At 43.3% G+C, this 19,485-nt stretch overlaps 1 protein-coding gene across 1 annotated transcript in view; it reads right to left on the bottom strand.

Annotated features, from left to right (window-relative positions):
* Positions 1–338: 338 nt before the first annotated feature.
* The window catches only part of LOC122932907, a 31,479-nt gene continuing 12,332 nt past the window's right edge, over positions 339–19,485 (bottom strand). Inside the window, exons 2-4 of the mRNA XM_044287581.1 lie at positions 1,509–1,573; positions 1,063–1,424; positions 339–912 (exon numbers count right to left, since the gene is read on the bottom strand). Coding sequence (XP_044143516.1) covers positions 723–912; positions 1,063–1,424; positions 1,509–1,565 — 609 coding nt within the window. The 5' untranslated portion in view covers positions 1,566–1,573 and the 3' untranslated portion in view covers positions 339–722. The remainder of the gene's footprint in view (positions 913–1,062; positions 1,425–1,508; positions 1,574–19,485) is intronic.

Raw genomic sequence — 19,485 nt, 5'->3', positions numbered from 1 at the left:
TATGTCTGTTCATTATGGGCTGAGCCTTCAGCCAATAGTGGAAGGCACACAGGTAGCATCCGTGTTTTGCGTATCTGAAAATAGGCGAGCGTGAAGAACCAAACGTTCATTTGAAAGAGCCCAAGTATTCATTTTAAAAATAATTTTATGAAATGTATTTATTTGTATAGTAAATAGTTTGTAACAATGGTGACATGTTTTATGCGGTTTCATTATATTTCGACAATCCTGTTCAAGTGTTATTATATAATAAATAACAATATTCCAGTAAAAGTTATTTTATTATCATAAAATAAGATTTATTTAGTATTTTTTGGGAGAAAAAGGGTAAATAGACACAGAAAAAAATCTCTATAAGAAACATGGTCGTCGCTGTTAGTCCTAGTTTACAAGAACGTGTGTGCCCCATTGCCATGCAGCGGATCGATTTACTTTAATGGGTCCACGATCCGACCGTAAGTATAGGACGAAACCCGCCTGAACCAGTAAGGTAGTGCTTCCAAGGTGTCCCGTTCCGCATCCATGATGAGAGCAGAGGTCTAACGACGACCCAAATGTTGCAAATATAGTCTCATTTGCGTGTAGTACAACATAATTCGTTGGTGAATTTTGGACAAATAAAAAAAATCAAGGAACGAGTATATATGGATTCATTGAACAAGTGCACACGTAACAGGTCAGCCACTGTAATAGGTTCAATTATGATGACAGATGCCCTTTATCTACTCCATGGCAAGATACTCCGCTGGCTCTTCTCTAAACATCAGAAACCCACAATAATCCTGCTCTGGGTCAGGGAAAACTTTTCTTATGACGGAAACAGCACAAGAAGGAATTGGTCTTCTTTTGGCCACGCCAAGATAGCCATGTATCCAAGCTGTGAACCCACGATAAGCTGTTTTTCTGAGTAGCCTATAATGAAATAGTAAATACTTTAAAAACTTTTATTTTTAAACAAATTATCAGGTTTACATAGAATTGAATAGAAACTGAAAAGCCAAATTCAGGTTTTTGAATCAATTCAATAATCTGTTGAACCATCCTTTACAAACATTTACTAACCTGTTCAAATCTTTGTCCGGGGGTGGATGCAACACTTGACCTATTGACCTCATCGACACCTCCACTTTTCCTCGATCTTGACAGAATTGATGAAAGTAGTCATGTTCGATTATACATCCCATTTCTTCTAAATAAGGTTCAATATTTGAGACTTCTTGGCAGCATATTGATTCGACTGGCGTTGGCATTGGTTCACAATTGTTACAAGTACACCATAGCTTATTTCCAAGTCTGTAGTCCGACTCTTCAATTTCAACGTTGGCCTCCGAGTTTGAGGGTCTAGTGGGGTTTTCAGGAAAACAGGGTTCTGAATTGTCAGGACAACCATATTTTTCTTGGAGACGCTTTTTTATCCATTCCAACTAGACATGACAAAAAAAAAAATAATCAGAATTATCAAATAAATTGTAGTCAAAATTAAAATGCAAATGTAATAAGTTTATTACTTTTTCAGCTCTTGTCGTTGACGCACTCGATGATACTTGATGCGAGTCACTATCCATTCTTATACCTGTTTTAACAAAATAAAAAATTAGATATTTTGAGAATTAAAATAGTATTCATGGTATTCATTTGAAGGGTACACAATTCCATGTAATAAGGTGTGAATAACAGTTATAATGAGATGGTCGATGGGGGTGCTATTTTGGGCAATGCCTCTACTGTCCGATATATATATTAGGACCATCAACAAAACAGTGGCGGAGAGTAAGGATAACCCCCATCATTATTATTGCCATAGGGGTTGGGGGGATCACCCCCATCATGCTCGTTGTCATAGGGTGGGGGGATCACCCCATCATTATTATTGCCATAGGGGTTGGGGGGGGGATCACACCCATCATGCTCGTTGTCATAGGGTGGGGGGATCACCCCCATCATTATTATTGCCATAGGGGTTGGGGGGGGATCACCCCCATCATGCTCGTTGTCATAGGGTGGGGGGGGATCACCCCCATCATTATTATTGCCATAGGGGTTGGGGGGGTATCACCCCCATCATGCTCGTTGTCATAGGGGAGGGGGGATCACCCCCATCACGCTCGTTGCCATAGGGGAGGGGGGATCACCCCCATCACGCTCGTTGTCATAGGGGAGGGGGCATCACCCCCATCATGCTCGTTGTCATAGGGGAGGGGGCATCACCCCCATCATGCTCGTTGTCATAGGGTGGGGGGATCACACCCATCATTATTATTGCCATAGGGGTTGGGGATCACCCCCATCATGCTCGTTGTCATAGGGTGGGGGGGGATCACCCCCATCATTATTATTGCCATAGGGGTTGGGGGGGTATCACCCCCATCATGCTCGTTGTCATAGGGGAGGGGGGATCACCCCCATCATGCTCGTTGTCATAGGGGAGGGGGCATCACCCCCATCATGCTCGTTGTCATAGGGTGGGGGGATCACCCCCATCATTATTATTGCCATAGGGGTTGGGGGGGGATCACCCCCATCATGCTCGTTGTCATAGGGTGGGGGGGATCACCCCCATCATTATTATTGCCATAGGGGTTGGGGGGGGTCACCCCCATCATTATTATTGCCATAGGGGTTGGGTGGGGGGGGATCACCCCCATCATGCTCATTGTCATAGGGTGGGGGGATCACCCCCATCATTATTATTGCCATAGGGGTGGGGGGGATCACCCCCATCATGCTCGTTGTCATAGGGTGGGGGGATCACCCCATCATTATTATTGCCATAGGGGTTGGGGGGGGATCACCCCCATCATTATTATTGCCATAGGGGTGGGGGGGGATCACCCCCATCATGGTCGTTGTCATAGGGTGGGGGGATCACCCCCATCATTATTATTGCCATAGGGGTTGGGGGGATCACCCCCATCATTATTATTGCCATAGGGGTGGGGGGATCACCCCCATCATTATTATTGCCATAGGGGTGGGGGGGGATCACCCCCATCATGCTCGTTGTCATAGGGTGGGGGGGATCACCCCCATCATTATTATTGCCATAGGGGTGGGGGGGATCACCCCCATCATGCTCGTCGTCATAGGGTGGGGGGGAATCACCCCCATCATTATTATTGCCATAGGGGTTGGGGGGATCACCCCCATCATTATTATTGCCATAGGGGTGGGGGGATCACCCCCATCATGCTCGTTGTCATAGGGTGGGGGGGGGATCAACCCCATCATTATTATTGCCATAGGGGTTGGGGGGGTATCACCCCCATCATGCTCGTTGTCATAGGGGAGGGGGGATCACCCCCATCATTATTATTGCCATAGGGGTTGGGATCACCCCCATCATGCTCGTTGTCATAGGGTGGGGGGATCACCCCCATCATGCTCGTTGTCATAGGGTGGGGGGGATGACCCCATCATTATTATTGCCATAGGGGTGGGGGGGATCACCCCCATCATTATTATTGCCATAGGGGTGGGGGGGATCACCCCCATCATGCTCGTTGTCATAGGGTGGGGGGGGGATCACCCCCATCATTATTATTGCCATAGGGGTTGGGGGGTTATCACCCCCATCATGCTCGTTGTCATAGGGGAGGGGGGATCACCCCCATCATGCTCGTTGTCATAGGGGAGGGGGCATCACCCCCATCATGCTCGTTGTCATAGGGTGGGGGGATCACCCCCATCATTATTATTGCCATAGGGGTTGGTGGGGGGGATCACCCCCATCATGCTTGTTGTCATAGGGTGGGGGGGGATCACCCCCATCATTATTATTGCCATAGGGGTTGGGGGGGATCACCCCCATCATGCTCGTTGTCATAGGGGAGGGGGGATCACCCCATCATTATTTTTGCCATAGGGTGGGGGGGGGGTGAATCCCCCCCATCATGCTCGTTGTCATAGGGGAGGGGGGATAACCCCCATCATGCTCGTTTGTCTAGGGGGGTACATTGGAACAACTTTGCTCGTTGTCTAGGGGTGTTTGACAAACTTACCTACGGGATCCGGGTGCTGCTGCTGCCGTCTCCGATGCTCACCGAGGAATGCAAGATGGCGCCGGCTCCGGATAGACTAAATCGCTCCAGTTCTCAGAAGTCTCGCGAGAACTGGAGCGTCTTCTCCCTGGCTAAGAGCGGAGCGCGCTGATTGGATGCGCTCCGTGCCAGGGAGAAGATAGAAGGCACGCCGAGGAGAACTTTTAAAGCCAGCCCATTTGAGGCTGGCTCATTAACATAAACGGCGGGAACTATTCAGGGGAGCATAGCGGACAAATGGGGGCACAGTTTGAAAAAAGAAATAACGATCAAGAATTCATGGGGGCATGTGAGTAAAGCTATGGTCTTAGTTTAATTTTTTTTTTTAGGTGAAAGGTCCTCTTTAAGTTGAAGTTCCTTGTTGTTGAACTCTGTCTCACTCTTAAATTTTTGTGTGAGTTCAATCTGATCCCTGAGTTTATTCTCAAGGCTTACCAGATTGACACCCCCCCCACCACAGACTCCCCCCCCACCATCATGACGACATCCACAGATCCCCCACCCCATAACAGTGCATCATCCACAGATCCCCCATAATAGTGTCATGCACAGACCACTATTAGTTCAAACCCACACCTTTTGGTTAAAAATATTTTTTTCTTATTTTCCTCCTCAAAAACCTAGGTGCGTCTTATAGGGCGAAAAATACCGTATGCACCCAGAAATAGTACCAACCAAACAGTCATCTCATTCCGAAAAAAATTAGCCCCTACACAAGTCAGTCGCCCAAAAAAATAAATAAAACTACGGTTTTCAGAATGTGGAGACACAAAAATGTTTTGTTATGTAAAACTGAAACAACCAAAAGAAGTAGTCATATTTGGTATTGTCGCGTCTGTGACAACCTGCTCTATAAAAATACCATATGAGCTAACCTGTCAGATGAATGTTGTAAATAACAAAAAAAAGTGCCAAAACAGCTATACTTTATTTTTTATTTCTTGTTACCTTGCCTCACAAAAAGTGTAATATAGAGCAACCAAAAATCATATGTACCCTAAAATAGTAGAAACAAAACTGCCACCTTATCCCGTAGTTTCCAAAATGGGGTCACTTTTTTTTTAGTTTCTACTCTAGGGGTGCATCAAGGAGTCTTTAAATGTGACACGGCAGCTTAAAATTATCCCAGTGAAACCTGCTTTTCAAAAACCATATGGCGTTCCTTTCCTTCTGCGCAATACCGTGTGCCCGTACAGCAGTTTACGACCACATAGGGGGTGTTTCTGGGGGTGAATTTTAGGGTGGTTTCTATTATGCAAGCCTCACAAAGTGACTTCAGACCTGAACTGGTCCTGAAAAAGTGGGATTTAGACATTTTCAGGAAAATTTCAAGATTTGCTTCTAAAAGAAAAAAAAAATGGCATTCACAAAATAAAAACATGAAGTAGACATAGGGGGAAGGTAAAGTAATAACTAATTTTGGAGGTATTACTATCTATTATAAAAGTTGAGAAATTTTAATTTGGAAATTTGCAAATGTTTCCAAATTTTTGATAAATTTAGATTTTTTTTAAATGTTTATTTTTTGGACTCAATTTTACCACTGTCATGAAGTACAATACGTGATGAGAAAACAATCTCAGAATAGCCCGGATAAGTAAAAGCGTTTTAAAGTTATCACCACATAAAGTGACACGTCAGATTTGCAAAAAATGGCCTGGTCCTTAACCCCTTAAGCCCTATTTCACCTTAAGGACTTGGCCATTTTTTGTAAATCTGACCAGTGTCCCTTTAAGTACTGATAACTATAAAACGCTTTGACTTACCCAGGCTGTTCTGAGATTGTTTTTTCGTCGCATATTGTACTTCATGACACTGCTAAAATTGAGTCAAAATTATTATTTTTTTGCATAAAAAAATACCTAATTTACAAAAAATTTGAAAAAATTAGCACATTTCAAAGTTTCAGTTTCTCTACTTCTGTAATACATAGTACCCCCAAAAATTGTGATGACTTTACATTCCCCATATGTCTACTTCATGTTTGAATTATTTTGGGAATATTTTATTTTATTTTTTGGAGATGTTACAAGGCTTAGAAGTTTAGAAGCAAATCTTGAAATTTTTCAGAAATTTACAAAAACCCAATTTTTAGGGACCACTACAGGTTTGAAGTCACTTTGCAAGGCTTACATAATAGAAACCACCCAAAAAAAAAATTAAACAAACATTCTATAAACTACACCCCTCAAGGTATTCAAAACCCTTTAGGTGTTGCACAAGAGTTATTGGCAAATGGGGATGACATTTGAGAATTTCAATTTTTTGGCAAATTTTCCATTTTAATCCATTTTTTCCAGTAACAAATCAAGTGTTAACAGTCAAACAAAATTCTATATTTATTGCCCCGATTCTCTAATTTGCAGAAACACCCCATATGTGGCTGTAAACTACTGTACGGGCACACAGTAGGGCGTAGAGGGAAAGGTGCGCCGTATGGTTTTGGAAGGCAGATTATGCTGGACTGTTTTTTTTGACACCATGTCCCATTTGAAGCCCTCCTGATGCACCCCTAGAGTAGAAACTCAAAAAAAGTGACCCCATTTTAGAAACTACGGGATAGTGTGGAAGTTTTGTTGGTACTAGTTTCGGGTACATATGATTTTTCGTTGCTCTATATTACACTTTTTGTGAGGCAAGGTAACAAGAAATAGCTTTTTTGGCACAGTTTTTTTTTTGTTATTTACAACATTCATCTGACAGGTTAGATCATGTGGTATTTTTATAGAGCAGGTTGTCACGGACGCGGCGATACTTAATATGTATACCATTTTTTTATTTATGTAAGTTTTACACAATGATTTCATTTTTGAAACCCCATAAAATAAAAATCATGTTTTAGTGTCTCCATGGTCTGAGAGCCATAGTTTTTTTTAGTTTTTGGGCGATTATCTTAGGTAGGGTCTCATTTTTTGTGGGATGAGATGTCGGTTTGATTGGCACTATTTTGGGGTGCATATGACTTTTTGATCGCTTGCTATTACACTTTTTGTGACGCAAGATGGCAAAAAAGTAGCTTTTTTTTTACACATTTTTTTTTTTTTTTTACGGTGTTCATCTGAGGGGTTAGTTCATGTAATATTTTTATAGAGCCGTTCTATACGGACGCGGAGATACCCAATATGTATACTTTATTTATGTCAGTTTTACACAATGATTTCATTTCCTTAGTCTAAGAGCCATAGTTTTTTCAGTTTTTGGGCGATTATCTTGGGTAGGGTATGATTTTTGCGGGATGAGATGACGGTTTGATTGGTACTATTTTGGCGTACATGCGACTTTTTTGATCACTTATTACCTTTTTTGGGAAGTAAGGTGGCTCAAAATTTCAATTTTCTCATAGTTTTTATTTTTATGGCGTTCACCTTGTGGGGAAAGTAACGACTATTTTATAGATCAGGTCGTTACGGACGCGGCGATACCCAATATGTGTAGTGTATTTTTTTTATTTTGTGATAAATGTGTTTTTTTTAATCTTAACTTTTTTCCCTTTTTTTTTTACATTTTTTGACCCAGACCCACTTTGTTCTTGAAGATTCAGTGGGTCTGATGTCTGTATAATACAGTACACGATACAGGGTATTGTACTGTATTTTACTTACACTTTATCTGAACAGATCTATGCCTTTAGCACAGATCTTTTCAGCACCATGGACAGCAGGATGCCTGAGAAGGCGTCCTGTCGCCATGGGAACCTTCCCCGTCTGCTCAGTTGTGGCCACAACTTCGCAGACGGGGAAGGGTAAGTAGGGGCTGCTGTCTGGGGGCTCCCTCCCTCTGTCACCCCATCCTGTCGGGGTGCTGCAAAGGCGGGAGAGGGAGGGAGCCCCCTCTTACTGTTAACTTTTTCCATACAGCGGTCCGTACGGACCGCGGTATTGAAAGGGTTAAACGGCTGACATCGCGGCACAGCAATACCACTGAACACCAATGATTATTCAAGAGGAGGCGGGTGGGGGATCGCGATCCCGTCTGCAAGACCCCCCCTGCACCACCCGCCGCCATAAAATCATTCAGGGGTGCAGGGGGGGGGGGGGGTGAAATAAACTTTATTTGGGGCATTTTAAAGTTTGATCCCCGCGATCCAGAATCGGCAGAAAGCGCAGCAAGGTCTGAATTGACCTGCGGTTTGATGCGGTTGCCGATACGGGGGGGGGGGGGGGGGCGTTGTGACAGGATGCCGGCTGAATGATTTCGGCATCCTGTTCGGATTAACTCCCTCAATCTCATTTTAAATTCATGACGTGCCGGTACGTCATGGGTCCTTAAGGACTCGGGAAACATGCCGTACCGGTACGTCATGCGTCCCTAAGGGGTTAAGGTGATAAATGGCAGGGTCCTGAAGGGGTTAAAGCGCAACTCTTATCTTAATTATAAAAATGTGGCTTAAATAGGTGCTTATAACCTAAGTAGTTTAGAGATAAGTGTTATTAGATGACAGACAAAAAAAGGAAAGTACCAGTCACACAGCTAGAAAAACTGTTAACCCTTTGTGACAAAAAGGCTTAATATTTTTAAAGGGGTCTATAAAAAATTAATAACTCACTACAATAGCATCTAAAATGACAGACTAAAGCTGAGTACCATGAAACATTTTTTGACCAATCTGTGCTTTTCTCATTTCTGCCATGCAGCCAGCATTTTCTGCTTCTGTACTTCCTGGTTGTGGAATTGTCAGCAGTGATGAAGCAGCTCTTCTCTGCATCCTCCCACTGCCCCTCCTGGCAGTGCTGCTCCACGCCCACCACTCTTCTCTGCATCCTCCCACTGCCCCTCCTGGCAGTGCTTCTCCACGCCCACCACTCTTCTCTGCATCCTCCCACTGCCCCTCCCGGCAGTGCTGCTCCCCGCCCACCACTCCTCTTTCTCTTGTTCCTCCCCGCCTACTACTCCAGCTCAGCCTAATAGCTACACCCATTACATCATCATTCAGAGCCCAATACCCCAGGGAGCATGTTCAGTTTGTTTCGATGTACTAGACAGTACATTTCCTCCTTGCCAGTACTTTAGGTGTGTTTTTCCCCTCCTTCAGAGCTATATTACAGTGATGCATAGAGAACTATTCCAATCACAGACATGGTAATCATGATTATGTTAGCAGACATTTCCTTTTTTCACTAGTAAGGCTTTTGATCCACAGTGATCCATACTGATATAGTTATAAAGTAAATTATATATGCACATATATTATACAGACTATATATGAGCTACACAGTTCTCTTTGCACACTTTCTATGCTACAAATTGTTGGATACACACATCTCTCTATCCCTCAGTGAATCACAGCAATCAAAGTGATCTAATGCACATTAGACTACGCTAATTTTATATCATTCTTTATTTATATCACAAAAGTCAGATCCACACTTGTCTCAGGTAGAACAGTGTTTTCCCCGGTTATATGTCTGATACAGTTAGCGCTAGGTAACCAGACTGAAAGAGCATGCACTTACTTTACCATAAGGGCTCTATTACACGACCATATGATCACCTTGCCCATATGGCAGACCGCAAATGGTGGTCCTCAAAACATTGATTTATTTGGGTCCACCATGCACAAAATATGGCAAAAGATAGGACATGTCATATCTTTTGCAGTGCAGAGATACAAACCCAAAAGCCCACAGAAGTGCATCTGGGTGTTTCTATGGGCCTGCCAAACAACTGTCTCAAGATGCCAGACTGACATGGCTAAAACAAATGCAAAAGGATCAATTTTTTACAGGATACTTTTTTCCTCTTCTTACTCCCCCTTAGGTCTTATACACATGGGCGTTGGCTGTCCGTGCCCATATAACGAGCTGGAAATGGCATGTCCGCATATACGGGGATGCGGATTCAGGGCTCATGCACACGGCTGTAGTTGACTGGTACCCGTATTGAGGCCTGCAAACAGCGGGTCTGCAACTTGGAGGCACCGGACGTTTTTGCACCGCATTAGCGATGCAGACCCCTTCACTTGTTCTATTTTCATGTGTTTATTTTTTTTGCAGTGTGGAAGGATCACAGACCCATTCAAGTAGAATAGGTCTGCGTCCGTCAGCACCGCTATATGGACGGTGTCTATGCATTGGGGACTGCAAATTGCGATCCCCAATGCACAGAGTGGGCAGCACACGTGTGTATGAGCCCTCACTTAAAAGGGTCTGCATACCGCAGAATACGGAGCGGTGTAAAGTGTAGGCACATAGCAGAAGGCAATGGAAACACTATATATGGGCACCAGCTGTGTGCGCTCCGTGTTACAGATGTGGACCCATTGACTTGAATAGGTCCGCAATACTCAAAATATGCACTACGGAGCATTGGTAGTAAACTGCTGTATGGGCGCACCATAGGACTCAGAAGGAAAGGAGCTCCATATGGTTTTTGGAGGGCAGCTTTTGCTGGGATGGTTTTTGGATGTCATGACATTTTAATAGACCCTAAGGTACCCCATGAAAGTAAAGCACCAAAAAGTGACTCCTTTTTTGGAAACAACACCCCTCATTCAAATCATTAATTGAGGGGTTTGGGTAGTGTATTGACCTAAGAAGCATTTCATAGAGTCTAGGAACACTTGACTGTATAAATAAATAATACAATTTTTTCCAATAAAATGTTGCTTTAGCCCCAAATTTTTCATTTCACAACCCCATAATTTGTTACCTATTTTCAGAAAGGAAGGAGCGCCATATGGCTTTTGCAGTGCAGATTTTAATGGATGATTTATGGGTGCCATTGGTTTTTATTTTTTGAGCGATTGTCTTATGTCGGCTCATTTTTTGCAGGATGAGGTGACATTTTCATTGGCATTATTTTGGGGTATATATGACATTTTGATCACTCGATATTATGCATTTTGTAAGGCGAGGTGACAATAAAATGCCTAGCCCAGTTATGGCATAGTTTTTATTTATTTTTAAAGCATTCATCTGAGGGGGCATATCATGTGATATTTTTATAGAGCAGGTTGTTACAGATGTGGCGATACCCAATATGTCGATTATTTATATTTTTGTTACGTTTTACACAGTGAAAGGTTTTTTTACACAGTGAAAGGTTTTTTTTACACAGTGAAAGGTATTTTGGAGTACAAAAGACTTTTTGGATCACTTTTTTTATATACCATTTTTATGCACCACCCGCCGCCATAAAATCATTCAGGGGTGCAGGGGGGGGGGGGGGTGAAATAAACTTTATTTGGGGCATTTTAAAGTTTGATCCCCGCGATCCAGAATCGGCAGAAAGCGCAGCAAGGTCTGAAGTGACCTGCGGTTTGATGCGGTTGCCGATACGGGGGGGGGGGGGGGGGGGCGTTGTGACAGGATGCCGGCTGAATGATTTCGGCATCCTGTTCGGATTAACTCCCTCAATCTCATTTTAAATTCATGACGTACCGGTACGTCATGGGTCCTTAAGGACTCGGGAAACATGCCGTACCGGTACGTCATGCGTCCCTAAGGGGTTAAGGTGATAAATGGCAGGGTCCTGAAGGGGTTAAAGCGCAACTCTTATCTTAATTATAAAAATGCCTAGCCCAGTTATGGCATAATTTTTATTTATTTTTAAAGCATTCATCTGAGGGGGCATATCATGTGATATTTTTATAGAGCAGGTTGTTACAGATGTGGCGATACCCAATATGTCGATTATTTATATTTTTGTTACGTTTTACACAGTGAAAGGTTTTTTTACACAGTGAAAGGTTTTTTTTACACAGTGAAAGGTATTTTGGAGTACAAAAGACTTTTTGGATCACTTTTTTTATATACCATTTTCTAGGAGGAAAGATGGGCAAAAATGGTGTCATTGTTTCTCTTAATTTTTTTATAATGGCGTTCACCGTGTATAAGTAACGTAAATCATATACAAACCGGATTCCAAAAAAGTTGGGACACTATACAAATCGTGAATAAAAACTGAATGCAATGATGTGGAGGTGCCAACTTCTAACATTTTATTCTAAATATAACATAAATCACGGAACAAAAGCTTAAACTGAGAAAATTTACCATTTTAAGGGAAAAATATGTTGAATCAGAATTTCATGGTGTCAACAAATCCCCAAAAAGTTGGGACAAGGCTATTTTCACCACTGTGTGGCATCTCCCCTTCTTCTTACAACACACAACAGACGTCTGGGGACTGAGGAGACCAGTTTCTCAAGTTTAGAAATAGGAATGCTCTCCCATTCTTGTCTAATACAGGCCTCTAACTGTTCAATCGTCTTGGGCCTTCTTTGTTGCACCTTCCTCTTTATGATGCGCCAAATGTTCTCTATAGGTGAAAGATCTGGACTGCAGACTGGCCATTTCAGTACCCGGATCCTTCTCCTACGCAGCCATGATGTTGTGATTGATGCAGAATGTGGTCTGGCATTATATTGTTGAAAAATTCCCTGAAAGAGATGACGCCTGGATGGGAGCATATGTTGTTCTATAACCTGAATATATTTTTCTGCATTGATGGTGCCTTTCCAGACATGCAAGCTGCCCATGCCACACGCACTCATGCAACCCCATACCATCAGAGATGCAGGCTTCTGAACTGAGCGTTGATAACAACTTGGGTTGTTCTTTGGTCCAGGTGACATGGCGTCCCAGATTTCCAAAAAGAACTTTGAATCGTGACTCGTCTGACCACAGAAGTCTTCCATTTTGCCACACTCCATTTTAAATGATCCCTGGCCCAGTGAAAACGCCTGAGCTTGTGGATCTTTCTTAAAAATGGCTTCTTCTTTGCACTGTAGAGTTTCAGCTCGCAACGGCAGATGGCATGGTGGATTGAGTTCACTGACAATGGTTTCTGGAAGTATTCCTGAGCCCATTCTGTGATTTTCTTTACAGTAGCATTCCTGTTTGTGGTGCAGTGTTGTTTAAGAGCTCGGAGATCACGAGCATCCAGTATGGTTTTACTGCCTTGACCCTTACGCACAGAGATTGTTCCAGATTCTCTGAATCTTCGGATGATGTTATGCAGAGTTGATGATGATAGATGCAAAGTCTTTGCAAATTTTTATTGGGTAACACCTTTCTGATATTGCTCCACTATCTTTCTGCGCAACATTGTGGGAATTGGTGATCCTCTACCCATCTTGGCTTCTGAGAGACACTGCCACTCTGAGGAGCTCTTTTTATACCCAATCATGTTGCCAATTGACCTAGTGTTAATTGGTCTTCCAGCTCTTCGTTATGCTCAAATTTACTTTTTCCAGCCTCTTATTGCTACTTGTCCCAACTTTTTTGGGATTTGTTGACACCGTGAAAATTTAAATCAACGTATTTTTCCTTTAAAATGATACATTTACTCGGATTAAACGTTTGATCTGTCATCTACGTTCTATTACAAATAAAATATTGACATTTACCATCTCCACATCATTGCATTCAGTTTTTATTCACAATTTGTTTAGAGTCCCAACTTTTTTGGAATCCGGTTTGTAGGTGAGGTAGTTATGGACGAGGCAAAACCAAACGTGTATTTTTATTTTTTTTAGAACCAATTCTAAATGTGCGGATATAGGAAAAAGCTTAAAATTTTAATTGAACTTTTTATTTATTTTTTTAACAATTTATTTTTACACTATTTTGACCCAGACCCACTTGGTTCTTGAAGATCCAGTGGGTCTGATGCCTCTAAAATACACTACAATGTTATTGGAATATATTAAAAGACATACCCCCAAAAAAAAAATAAAAAAAAATTGATGAGAAACGTAAAAGTACCGAGTGCAGTACACCCCTGGGAGATGTACAGGTCCTTCTAAAAAAATTAGCATATTGTGATAAAGTTCATTATTTTCTGTAATGTACTGATAAACATTAGACTCATATATTTTAGATTCATTACACACCAACTGAAGTAGTTCAAGCCTTTTATTGTTTTAATATTGATGATTTTGGCATACAGCTCATGAAAACCCAAATTTCCTATCTCAAAAAATTAGCATATTTCATCCGACCAATAAAAGAAAAGTGTTTTTAATACAAAAAAAAGTCAACCTTCAAATAATTATGTTCAGTTATGCACTCAATACTTGGTCGGGAATGCTTTTTCAGAAATGACTGCTTCAATGCGGCGTGGCATGGAGGCAATCAGCCTGTGGCACTGCTGAGGTGTTATGGAGGCCCAGGATGCTTCGATAGCGGCCTTAAGCTCATCCAGAGTGTTGGCTCTTGCGTCTCTCAACTTTCTCTTCCCAATATCCCACAGATTCTCTATGGGGTTCAGGTCAGGAGAGTTGGCAGGCCAATTGAGCACAGTAATACCATGGTCAGTAAACCATTTACCAGTGGTTTTGGCACTGTGAGCAGGTGCCAGGTCGTGCTGAAAAATGAAATCTTCATCTCCATAAAGCTTTTCAGCAGATGGAAGCATGAAGTGCTCCAAAATCTCCTGATAGCTAGCTGCATTGACCCTGCCCTTGATAAAACACAGTGGACCAACACCAGCAGCTGACATGGCACCCCAGACCATCACTGACTGTGGGTACTTGACACTGGACTTCAGGCATTTTGGCATTTCCCTCTCCCCAGTCTTCCTCCAGACTCTGGCACCTTGATTTCCGAATGGCATGCAACAGTCCAGTGCTGCTTCTCTGTAGCCCAGGTCAGGCGCTTCTGCCGCTGTTTCTGGTTCAAAAGTGGCTTGACCTGGGGAATGCGGCACCTGTAGCCCATTTCCTGCACACGCCTGTACACGGTGGCTCTGGATGTTTCTACTCCAGACTCAGTCCACTGCTTCCGCAGGTCCCCCAAGGTCTGGAATCGGTCCTTCTCCACAATCTTCCTCAGGGTCCGGTCACCTCTTCTTGTTGTGCAGCGTTTTCTGCCACACTTTTTCCTTCCCACAGAGGTGCCTTTATACAGCACTCTGGGAACAGCCTATTCGTTCAGAAATTTATTTCTGTGTCTTACCCTCTTGCTTGAGGGTGTCAATGATGGCCTTCTGGACAGCAGTCAGGTCGGCAGTCTTACCCATGATTGCAGTTTTGAGTAATGAACCAGGCTGGGAGTTTTTAAAAGCCTCAGGAATCTTTTGCAGGTGTTTAGAGTTAATTAGTTGATTCAGATGATTAGGTTAATAGCTCGTTTAGAGAACCTTTTCATGATATGCTAATTTTTTTAGATAGGAATTTTGGATTTTCATGAGCTGTATGCCAAAATCATCAATATTAAAACAATAAAAGGCTTGAACTACTTCAGTTGGTGTGTAATGAATCTAAAATATATGAAAGTCTAATGTTTATCAGTACATTACAGAAAATAATGAACTTTATCACAATATGCTAATTTTTTTTAGAAGGACCTGTATATCATGGGCATCACACAAAGAGGAATAAGGGGGGGGGGACGACGACACTAAACTTAACCTACTGAATGGGCATCCATCCCTATAAAGTGCTATATTAATAGTGTGCAAAACGAGCCCTATTGCACAACAGAGGCAGTATCCCGAACCTACTAATAAATACAAAGTAACATATAGTATATCGAAGTAACAACACACCCCCTTATAGGAGGGCTCCATTTAAATAAACCCCCCTCCAATCAGATGTTGACTCATCATAGTAACATAAAAACATATGCTCAAGAAAGCGGCACCTGATGGGTTAATTGTACGGATCACAGCCCCCTGTAAGAGATCGGGTGCCGCCAGGCAGCAGGGGGCAGTCATGTACACAGTTCCTAGTATATTCTAACTAGAAGCGTCCCCATCACCATGGGAACGCCTCTGTGTTAGAATATACTGTCGGATATGAGTTTTCACATGTAACTCAAAGCCGATGGTATATTCTAACATAGAGGCGTTCCCATGGTGATGGGGACGCTTCTAGTTAGACACCTGAAGGGGTTAATTGTGCGTATCATATCCCCCTGTAAGAGATCAGGGGCTGCCAGGCAGCAGACCCCCCTCCCTCCCCAGTTTGAATATCATTGGTGGGCAGTGTGCGGCCCCCCCTCCCTCCATTGTATTTATATCATTGGTGGCACAGTGTGCGCCCCCCCCCCCCCCGCCCACCTCCCTCCCTCTATTGTATTTATATCATTGGTGGCACAGTGTGCGGCCTCCCCCCCCCGATCATTGGTGGCAGCGGAGAGTTTCAATCGGGGTCCCAGTTTAATCGCTGGGGCGCTGATCGGTAAACATGGCAACCAGGACGCTACTGCAGCCCTGGTTGCCATGGTTACTTAGGGGGGGGGGAGAGAGGGGAGGCTGCACACTGTGCCACCAATTATATAAATACAATAGACGGAGGGAGGGGGGGCCGGGAGGGGGCCGCACACTGTGCCACCAATGATATTAATACAATAGAGGGAGGGAGGGGGCCGCACTGGCCACCAATGAAATTGAAACTGGGAAGAAAGGGGGGGGGGTCTGCCCCCTGCTGCCTGGCAGCCCCGGATCTCTTACAGGAGTCTATGATACGCACAATTAACCCCTTCAGGTGCGGCACCTGAGGGGTTAATTGTACGGATCACAGCCCCCTGTAAAAGATCGGGTGCCGCCAGGCAGCAGGGGGCAGTCATGTACACAGTTCGTAGTATATTCTTTATTTTCAGAGTTTTTTCAGTCAAAAAAACAGACATACATTGGCCTATTGGCCAAGAGAAAGAATTACATCAAGCCAATGGTACATGAATATAAGCAAAGAATAAAAATAGCAATAACTTGAGGTAACATCATGCAGCCATATGTGATAGTTCATTTTATCGGAACAAGATCAGACTTCCATTTAGCTCCTAGAGGCGTGGAGTATTTACTAGAAAGTAGTCTAGTGGAGCGCCTAAAGAAGTTAAGTAATATACACCATTAAAAATTATGTAATAGACGTAAGAAAGGAGAGAAGAGAAAGAAAGAGGCAGAGAAAGAAAAGGAGAGCGGGGGTTTAGTTAAAGAAGAGCGGAAGAGGGGGAGGGAAAGGCTATGGTCATATAGCTTCAGTAGGCAATGAGATAATATGTATGTGAAAGAGCAAGCCCCTAAATTGAGGCACCGGTCAGGCGATGCTAACTTACTATTAATTGGCCATGTGGTCACCAGGTTGATCCATACCCCGCCCCTCACCCATCAGCCTCCAAGGGAGCCAGGTTTTCATAAATTTCTCGTGATTACGGTTAATCCAACTGGACATTTCCTCAAATTGGCAAATTTGGTTTACCTTGGCTATCCATTCTTTTATTGAGGGAGAGTTGGCGTCTTTCCAGTGAAGAGGTATGATGGCTTTGGCTGCAGCTATGAGATGGGTTATTAGGCTGTGCTTTGATGGTCTGTAAAGTTCGGTTGGGAGTGATCTGGGAATAGACCGCACTTGTATAAGAACTCAGGGATCCTATACCATCTGGATAGGAGCTTGAAATGGTTCTCCTGTAATCTTGTGCACGGCGATGAACCATGCGAGAAAGCTAGGAGCTTTTTAAGTTCATGCTCTGAGAAGCCCACATCAAGCTCCCTTTCCCATTCTCTGACATATAAGGGTTTTTTCGCCTCGCTCTCGGCTCCTTCCAAGGTGTAGATTGCTGAGATTTTTCTCTGTTTACGAATTGGGGATAGGAGCGTTTTTTTCAAACTCTGTCAGTTGCCTCGCTGAGTTGAGTTTCTCACTCAATCCTCCGCACACAGCACCTATATATGCCCTTGTGAGAAAAAAACGAGGAGAATTTTTTTATCGTATTTGAACCCTGTTTAAAATTGACGTTTCTGTGTCTGGTGTTAACTCCCCTAGTCGGACCTGAGCTAAAAGCGACCAAATTTCCTGGTGGATATCCCCATTGATGCCTAAGAGGTCTGGAATGAGGTTTGCAGGCATTATGGGGGACGGGTCGGGTGCTAGCTTTCTACCTAGCTCCCTCCATGTCTCTCTTATTCCTTTCAATAGGGGGTCCATAGTGCTACTCCTATTTTTACCAGTATCACTTAGCCAGAGAAGCTGTTGGAGTGTAGGTCCAACACTAAATTCCATAAGCTCCAATACATTTGGTTGTCTCTGGGGGTCTTCTGATTCCAGCCATCTATTTAGTTGGATTGCTTGGCAATATCTTGATACGTCTGGAAATCCTAAACCGCCTCTCGCTCTGCTCCTGACTAACAGGTCGTGAGCCAGTCTGGGTTTTTTCCCATTCCACAGGAATTTCAGGAAAAGTTTCCCGATTTCCAGAAAGAATGTTTTTGGTAGGTGAATTGGTACAAGTTGCATGGTGTATAGGATCTTGGGGAAAATATAAGCTTTGATCACATTCTTTCTACCAATCAAAGATAAATAAGGCAGGTTATATTTCAGCAGCAGTTGCGTGATATCCTTTTTGAGGGGAGTGTAGTTGCACTTGAATAAATCATCTAGATTTTTTGGGATCATTATTCCTAGATATTTTATTGGTTCATTGGACCAATGCAAAGGAAGACTGTTTTGTAGAGAGGTAGCCTTGAAGTCAGTGAGAGAGATGTTCAGGATCTCAGATTTAGAGTGGTTGACTTTAAAGTCAGATATCTGGCTAGACATCTCAATCTTTTTGACCAGGTGGTCAAGCCCCTTATTTGGATTGGTCACTAGAAATAGAAGGTCATCTGCAAAGGCAGTACATTTTAGTTCTCCCCTCGTGTGCTTTACTCCCTGTATTTCTTGAGTCTGTCTGACTAGTTGAACGAGTGTCTACGACTAGGATAAATAAGGAGGGTGATAATGGACATCCTTGTCTGGTTCCATTTGAAATTTCAAATGTTGGGGACAATGTTCCATTAACTTTTAGTCTGGCATGTGGTTGTTGATAAAGTGTGAATCTTGAATGAATGAAGGGGTCAGGAATAGCAAATCTCTCTAACGTCAGTTTCATGAAGTTCCAGTTGACCCTGTCGAACGCCTTTTCAGAGTCAATGCTCAGCAGCGTCAACGGGAACCTCTTTGTCTTGGCGGCATGGATTGCGTGGAAGATCCGATGAGTATTGTCCCTCCCTTCTCTGCCCAGGACAAATCCCGACTGTTCTGGGCCAATTAAGTAGGGAAGTATTTTACTTAACCTGGACGCCAATATTTTGGCCCAGATTTTCAGATCCAGGTTAAGGAGAGAAATCGGCCTATAGCTCCCACAGTTCTGGGGGTCCTTGCCTTCTTTATGGATAAGTGTTACATACGATTCTTGTGTCTGTCTAGGCAAACGAACCTCCTTGCAGCAGTATATTGCATACGTGAACCGGGGGGTTAAAATATCCTGGAAACTTCTGTAGCAGTGGCGTAACTACCGGGGAAGCAGGGGAAGCAGCTGCTTCGGGGCCCGGCGCCCCAAGCAGCGTGTGTGACAGTTTATTTTCAAGTTAGATAAATATCGTGTTCAGGGCCCCTTCACAGCCGCTAGAGTGATCTAATTTTACTGTCTGCTAAAAGTCTCCTGGTCTGGGATTCGAACCCACAACCTCCAATCTATAAGTGAATCAGTGGCAAAGCATTTACCCTCACAGCCATAAAGGCTGC

The sequence above is a fragment of the Bufo gargarizans genome, chromosome 3 (assembly GCF_014858855.1).
Source record: "Bufo gargarizans isolate SCDJY-AF-19 chromosome 3, ASM1485885v1, whole genome shotgun sequence".
Classification (NCBI taxonomy): domain Eukaryota; kingdom Metazoa; phylum Chordata; class Amphibia; order Anura; family Bufonidae; genus Bufo; species Bufo gargarizans.
The sequence above is the reverse complement of the archived record's forward strand: the minus strand, read 5'-3'. Positions and strand labels throughout refer to the sequence as shown.